Source organism: Dermacentor albipictus, unplaced genomic scaffold, assembly GCF_038994185.2.
Source record: "Dermacentor albipictus isolate Rhodes 1998 colony unplaced genomic scaffold, USDA_Dalb.pri_finalv2 scaffold_64, whole genome shotgun sequence".
Taxonomy (NCBI): domain Eukaryota; kingdom Metazoa; phylum Arthropoda; class Arachnida; order Ixodida; family Ixodidae; genus Dermacentor; species Dermacentor albipictus.
The window spans coordinates 49,500-56,677 of record NW_027225618.1 but is presented as its reverse complement, the minus strand read 5'-3'; the positions used below and the strand labels follow the sequence as shown (position 1 = coordinate 56,677).

The following is a 7,178-nucleotide window of genomic DNA, read 5'->3' as shown; positions in this document are numbered from 1 at the left end:
AGAGAACCAACAAATCGTTGGGTATTTGGGCAACTATATTGAAACCGTACAGCCCATCCGAAAAATGGAGACGATAGAGTGCGCCACTAGTCGATGTCAAAGAGCTCACATTCCAACGATAGAAGAAGCGCCCCATGAAGCGTGCTATGTTTACGCCAGGGCATCAAAGCAAATTTATGCAAACACTTAGCCCAGCCAAGAACAGTAGACATGAATAAGTGCTTATTATTGTTTCTTTGTCTCAAGATAAGTCCTATGGCTTCCTATTGAGATATTCGCGGGCGAGGCGCAATTAGTGAATGCATATAATGAATACAAGTCGACACAACGTTTATTCATACATGTTCAATTCCCGAAGTCCTCCTCGGAAAGCGAGCGTAGCTTGTTCCAGGTCTTTCACGAGCCGTTATAGTCGAGGGTAGCGTGGTCACGCGGTGACGATGTTGTTGCGTGCATTTCTGCACTTATTGATTTGCCGGCGTGCATCTTTGTCATCGCGTTTTCTTTCTGCTGGCTGCGTGAACAAGTGGTCACCATTGACAGTTCGGTAAGATCGTGTAACACTGGTGGGCTCTGGACCAAAGAATCTTTCCTCTAGAACGATACCTCCTTGCTTCGCCCCAGGTGCTACTAGCCATCTGGTGGTGGTGCAAGGAAACCAGCGGTGATAACGCGTGCCCACTCCACTGTTGTTGGTTGACCTATTTGGCTGCATGAAAGTCCCGCATCTCGCACGGTCGCGAAATCCCGGTGATTTTCGCAAATAAAACCATCCCTTTTGAAATTTCGCACAGGTTCTTCCCCAGCCTGTCGTTGTGTCGGCCTACTCTGTGACGCACCTGTATGGTTCGATAAAATTTTCCGTGCTTGGGTATCGAAGAAGGGTTCCTGTGTTTTTGTATGGAACACAGCGTATATAGAAAGAGCGTTTATTTTTGCTGGCAACTCGCGCTGCAGTATCCAACCTAGTGTCGTCACCTAAACTGATAAAAAGCCCTCAAACAACTAACAACGATGGCCATACAACAGGTAGCTTGCAGCAATTGTCCGATTCGTCCTTCCTTGATTTGGACTATAGGGTATTCACGTGACTTTCTTTTTTCTTTACTCTTTATTTTTTATTGCCCATTCTCTAGGACGGAAGAGGTCGAGGTACACGCTTCATGCAAGCAGCTTGAGGGGCACTCAACCCCCGCACAAGCAGCAACAGTAAGAGGCGTACGCACATGGTTATATCGTTCCGGAGCGCTTTCAGAGGGCAGCACAAACTTTGAATATGGAATGTGAATCACAATACATAGAAAACAAATTTGCATAACGGACTTTAAGATGATTGTATGACTTCAAGATAAAATAATAGAGAAGTAGTACTGCTGCATTTTTACAGAGCTACAGATCAATATGTATTGCAATTTACTGGAAAGAAATGTATATAATGCAATCTTCTAGATGCCAGTGTAGCTACAAAATTAAACAATTTAGGAATACGTCAAATAACGTGCTAAGACTAACGCAGTGTTAAAATATGCTAGCGAGTGTTGGAACATACTGACTAGGCGCGACGGTTCACGAGAAATTTGAAATCTGACAGAGTTAGGTTGCGAACTTCTATGCGTCTATCGTGGAAACTATTCAAAAGTTTTTGTTCGCGACACTGAAGCATTTGATCATCATAATTAGTTTGGGACCAAGGAACTTCCCACATTTCTGGGTCACGAGTAGCAAGTCGCTAAGGTTGACTGTTCTAAGGCAGCTATTTCAGCGAATGTCTTGCAATGTCTGATGACTGAGATAAACATTCTCCTAAAGAGTTTGGGTATATAGTTGCTCATCTTAGGAAGATTTTACTTTTCAAAGACAGGATACGTGTGATCTGTATATCGCAAGTTTTCAGTAATACTGAACAGGTGCTGGTGGGTGAGTCGGTTATACATGACTACAACGAATGCGCCAAATAAAACAACGGACGAAGGATGGCGACACGGCACAACCACGTAGGCACACTAAAACAGCGGTTTATTTCATGACGCAGGAATAAATAGCTGCTGCCAAGAACCAAAAGAACAAGAAAAAAACTGTCCATCATTTGCATCGCAAAACAAAAACACGGTAGAGAACAGCTTCTAAGTGCCGCTCCCACGATACGCCAGTTCCTTTGTCGATAGAGAGACAGAGGGTTCACTGATACAAGCATCACCACGCTTCTTGATCTGAAGCTCTTCCAATATCTCCCTTGTCACTTGATCATCAGCTCTGTTCAAAACAAAGGTTCTATGAAAATCTGGAGTGCACTTATGGGTATTACAATGAGCAGTAGTGTGACCGGAGAGCTGGTTTTCCATCTTATATCGATGCTCATACAATCTGTCATTCAGACGACTGCCCGTTTGGCCTACACATGATGAACGACACGAGAAGAGAACCGAATAAACTACTTTCTTTACACAACCGACATGCTTCTGCCCATGGTTTTTTGCGCACACCTGTTCACTTTCCCGACATTCACCTTGGCCCACATCAAACGAAGGGGTTTCGGAGTGGAAAATAAAACCCGAACACAAGCACGTTTGCGTGCTTTTTTTTTTCAGATTGTGAGATATGCCATGAACATACAGGATGATAGCACACCTAGATCCAGAAGGGCCTGCTCGACCCTGGTCTACAATGTTAGGTTCCTTGAGCTACGCCAACGAAAATATTCCATACTCGCACAGCCAATGCAAAGTCCTAAGAGGTGCGAAAGCCAGTCATGGCAGATGCATGTAGAACTGAGGCGAGTATGCAAAGAATGGAGGCCAAGGATAACTAGAAACTCCCGTGCGTTTACTTGATTCTTGTACGTACAACAGGGTACGCCGTCGCAAAGTTCAAAACCGTAAAATAAACTAAAAGAAATAATAGCAATCAATATCACAAGTCGCTGTAGTAAGCCATCGCAGCTCTAAGCTAAAAATAGTACAGAAACCTATGGTCCCCACGTCAGAATAAATATAACGTTCGAATAAGCTCCTTGGTGTAGCAGGAGTGTCCTAGCAGTTCGGAACGGGAAACCAGCCAAGCCGGCTCTACGAAGAAGAGTCATTTCCCGACTGTTGGCCAGGATCGCTCATTGTGACACAGGACGACGCTATCATGTGTATTGATGCCGAAGCTGTCCTCATCAACTCGTCGAACGCGCTTGACAATAATTTCGCATGGTCCACCTCCATAGGAGCACCACTGCATCCTCCGGCGTCGTCCTCTCTATCAAGGTCACCGGGGCTCTGGTTGGCTGGCGCCGGACTCTGCCGGGATACGCCCTCCTCCATGCGGCGTCGTAGTGGAGAGATCCCCGAAACGGTGGCCGTCACTGCTTTCGCCCTGCTTTGCATTCGCGCCGTCCTGGCCGGTCTGGAGCCGGGACCCAACTTCTTCACGGGACTCTGCCTGACACCCGAAGGACCGGCCTCCTGCCAATCCCGCTCCGATATCCAGCAGGGCCGCTGGGTGTAGGCGCTCCTGGATGACGGTGGAGGGACGCCGCCACCGTCGCCCCGCTGCTTGGTGGATTGCCTAAGACGAGAAGAAAGAATATCAATTCTTTCTCTACAAGGAAGTGAGGACCGCATGCAACAGTAGTCGTACACGTGCAGTGAACCTTGCCAAAGTACATTCGCAATCTTATGAAACAATGAAGTGCCTGTCGGGACACTCCCGCCTGCCTGCAGAGTCGACGAGGAGTTCCCGAAACGGTGGCCGTCACTGATGTCGCCCTGCTTTGCATTCGCGCCGTCTTGGCCGGTCTGGATCCGGGACCCAACTTCTTCACGGGACTCTGCCTGACACCCGAAGGACCTGCCTCCTGCCAGTCCCGCTCCGATATCCAGCAGGGTCGCTGGGTGTCGGCGCACCTGGATGACGGCGGAGAGACGCCGCCATGGTCACCTCGTTGCTTGGTGGACGAACTGTGCAGAAAAACAAAGGAAACGAGGAAGCGGGGACTGCGTGCAACAGTGGTCTTACACGTGCAATGAAGCTCGCCAAAGAACACTCGCAATCTTGCGAAACACTGAAGTGCCTGCCGTTCGATACAGGCACAACTTTCTGTCGAGCGGCTGTCGAAATCTCGTAGTATTTAGCTTAGGCGGACGCAGTTGCTCGTCGCGCTTTATCAAGCGAAGGACTATGGCCACCGATGGAGCACCATACTTTCAAATTTTGCCCGATATAAACCGATTTCCTTGCAGGTAATTATCATAATAAATACCGAGTTGCACGCTTTTTGTATTCTAGGATGCATTGGCCTTGATGTCATGCAGAATAGCGCTACTGACGTAGGCGCGATGGTTCGGCCTGTAGTCGTTTATCGTTTTGCATGCTTCTTCGAGCAGTGTTGTTCGCTTCACCCACTACTTCTAAATCTTCGCCCGAGGCATACAGTTTCATACAATAACCGGAGGGCTGTTTACGGGAACTTCAAGCTGTCCTTTTGTCTCTAATGGGCTTCGCCACATTGCAAAGTCATCATTTTTGAGTAGCCCACTATAAATAATTCAACAGGTATTGTTAAAATTGTCCGATGGCAGAATTTGAACAAATTACGTCTAGCACAGAAGCCCAATATTTAAACCATTAAGCCAACGACGCATGCACAGGCGCAATTAAACATTTCGCCATTAAAACCCCTCAATCAGGCCCAACTAAAGCGTAATAAAGGAAGCCACCATAGGTTCCGAAGCACCCAGGAGGAGCACCAGACAAATTTTAATTGTAAGGAACCATTTCCTCAGGCTACTCACGGACCCAGCAGGTGCGACGGTTGGATACTGCGTGCATCTGGATGCTGCTGCATGGAGCGTGCTCCGCCCAGCAGGGGCGACAAATGCGCAGCACTACACACACGGCATATTGTTCGTACGCTGCCACATCTGTTGAATCGAAATTCGTTTTCTAAGCCTGTCCGGCACGGTTATTTGGCCCTAGCGCTTTCCTTACTCTGTTAATAAGGCAAAAAGCATGCTTGAAGGCACCCTCGCGAGTAGGCTGAATGCAGCTGGAAAGTGGGAGAAGTGGATAGCGCTAAAAATGGCGGAGCGCCAAGGAATTTAAACGTTCGCGTCGAGTCGCATATGATTACGAATAAACTTCCCCTAAAGATGGCGCAACAGGGAAAGAAATACTGAAGAATAAAGGAGTATAGCGAAACCGAAACGACGGGAAACTGCTTATTCTGAGAGCGGTGTCAAAAGATTACAACAAACGCGCATGTGCGCTTTCATCACGTGAAACGGTGAAAATAAAGCTATATCTCATTTTAAAAATAAATCAATAAAATAAACAGAAGTGTCGCTGAAGCAGTTCGTGATATGAGGGGCCTTCTACAGCTCCCGCGTCAACGTGCCAGCACTGCTGCCTATGGTCGTGCTCTTATGAAGCAGTGGATCTCATTGGCAGGCAGTGCAGCGCTCAGGCAAGTGCGCATTAATTTGCTTCCGTAATGACAGTTCTTGCTCGCGTGCCTGAATATTTACACAGCATACAGTTTGACCTGCATATCCCTTCCCACACGATTGTGTGATTTCACATACAAGGCCGGTCGGGCGTTTCACGAAAGGTCTGGCGTGCTTCTGGCATCGCCTCGACTCTTCGCAAGTTGGCTGGACTGGGTGCGCCGTGTCTTTGTGTGATCTTAAGGTTGCGGGAGAGCTTGCGGACGTACGGAACTATAGCAAGCTTGCGTCCTTCTCGAACACAGCTGGTAATCTTGTTTACGAGACCGCTCATTGGAACAAGCCAAGGTGCACAACTGAAACTTGCCTCGCCAATTGGCTATAGAAACCAACCAGCATGGCGAAAGCACATATTTTCAAACAGTAGTGATCGCTACGCTGAAGTAGCCTCGACCTCTGCCCGCAAAGGTGCACATACTGTGAAGCGCGCATCTACGAACAGCGCAGAAACGTAAACCTCCTCATTGTTGAGCAGAAGGGCAGAGGCACTTCATTCAGGCCAACCTCTCTGTCAGTAAGGTTCCTCTCTTTTGGCAGCACTATGACGACAAACATTAACAAACAAGTTTTTTTTCTTTCACAGCTGGAGCGTAACCTTTTCAAGGGGCTCTGCTTGTACTTGGTGCCCGAGGAAGAGCCGGCCTCACGACGGTCTCGCTCAGGGATCCAACCCGGCTTCCGGGATTCGGCCGCCCTGGTTGACAGTATCGACCATGGGGGGCGTGGTTTCTTACCATCGCTGCCTTGTGAGGGAGACGCCCTGCGTCGAAGAACGGTGGCTTTGTCTTCACATGCCGCATGCGAAACGGTGCCCATGGCAGTAGAACAAACAGCTTGCAAAGGTTACCGTAAGATCACAAGGACAGGCAGTGATAAAAGTGCTGTTTATGGAACTATGGTCCTTGGCTTCCTTGCTTACGTGCGCTTAAGTGTAGTAGACAAAATAAACGATACAGGGCAGCATTCAGAGCAGAGTCCGAAAACCTAGAACTATTTATTGATGGTGCGATTCCTAGGCGAGCTTTGTTAGCACGGGCATTGATTTAGCTTTACGTAGCTTTTTGCTGGCCAAAGTCTAACGTATACAAATATCGATACAGGCTCTCAAGAAACCATTTGCAACAATGTTTTGCAACAAAAAAAACAGTGCCTTAGACCAACCTAACAAGACGACGCCGAACAGTCGACAACCCTCGACATATATCCCCGCAAAAGACTTACTTGGTCATAAGAAGGTCGTTCTATATCTGACGTAGACGTTCTCATGCAAAGTGTTGGGCTACGCGGCGACACCAATAGGTCTGATTCTGTCGTGGTCTACCTGCTCGAGTTGTAGCGTAGCTCGCATGGGCCAAGTGTTGAAAATTCAGGCGTGCGCGCCCGTATAACAATCTTAAGCGGCCGCTTTGGGCGGTGGCCGACAGTGATTACGTCGAAGGCAATCGCAATTTTATTTATCGCATGAAATTTGCCCCTTCGTGCTTCTCTTTAGGCTCCTGTGAGTGTGTAGCGCACACGCGCTATGCCAATGCGATAAAAAAAAAGTCGCAGTTTCGCCCTAAAGGCGAAGCATCGATTGCGATAGAAAATTAGTAGACAGCTATACGAAGTAAGGATAACAGGTTTATCGGCCGTGAAAAGTTGGGAACGCTTGCTTGCTAACTGAATTAACAAGCGTGGTGTCAGTGC

General features: G+C 47.9%; 1 protein-coding gene across 3 annotated transcripts; it reads right to left on the bottom strand.

The window, feature by feature from the left end:
• Window positions 1–2,861: 2,861 nt before the first annotated feature.
• On the bottom strand, window positions 2,862–6,918 carry LOC135919800 (uncharacterized). 3 transcript variants are annotated; one of them, XM_065453732.2, is made up of 4 exons: window positions 6,711–6,918; window positions 6,085–6,249; window positions 3,702–3,944; window positions 2,862–3,552 (listed from the first exon to the last, which is right to left on the bottom strand). In XM_065453732.2, the coding sequence occupies exons 1-4, from the start codon at window positions 6,716–6,718 to the stop codon at window positions 3,066–3,068; spliced, it is 903 nt and encodes a 300-aa protein (XP_065309804.1). In that variant the 5' UTR covers window positions 6,719–6,918; the 3' UTR covers window positions 2,862–3,065. The 3 variants fall into 3 exon arrangements, with proteins under 3 accessions (XP_065309804.1, XP_065309806.1, XP_065309805.1); XM_065453734.2 differs by lacking the exon at window positions 6,085–6,249; XM_065453733.2 differs by lacking the exons at window positions 6,085–6,249; window positions 6,711–6,918 and adding an exon at window positions 4,779–5,031.
• Between the last annotated feature and the right edge of the window lie 260 nt (window positions 6,919–7,178).

What these genes read in the sequence shown, in the direction of transcription:
- LOC135919800 (XM_065453732.2), bottom strand. An exon ending in AAGCAGAGCCCCTTGAAAAG is followed by an intron (nt 3,945 to 6,084) that starts GTTACGCTCCAG and finishes TTTTCTGCACAG; the next exon opens with TTCGTCCACCAAGCAACGAG. An exon ending in ACTCCTCGTCGACTCTGCAG is followed by an intron (nt 3,553 to 3,701) that starts GCAGGCGGGAGT and finishes TTCTCGTCTTAG; the next exon opens with GCAATCCACCAAGCAGCGGG.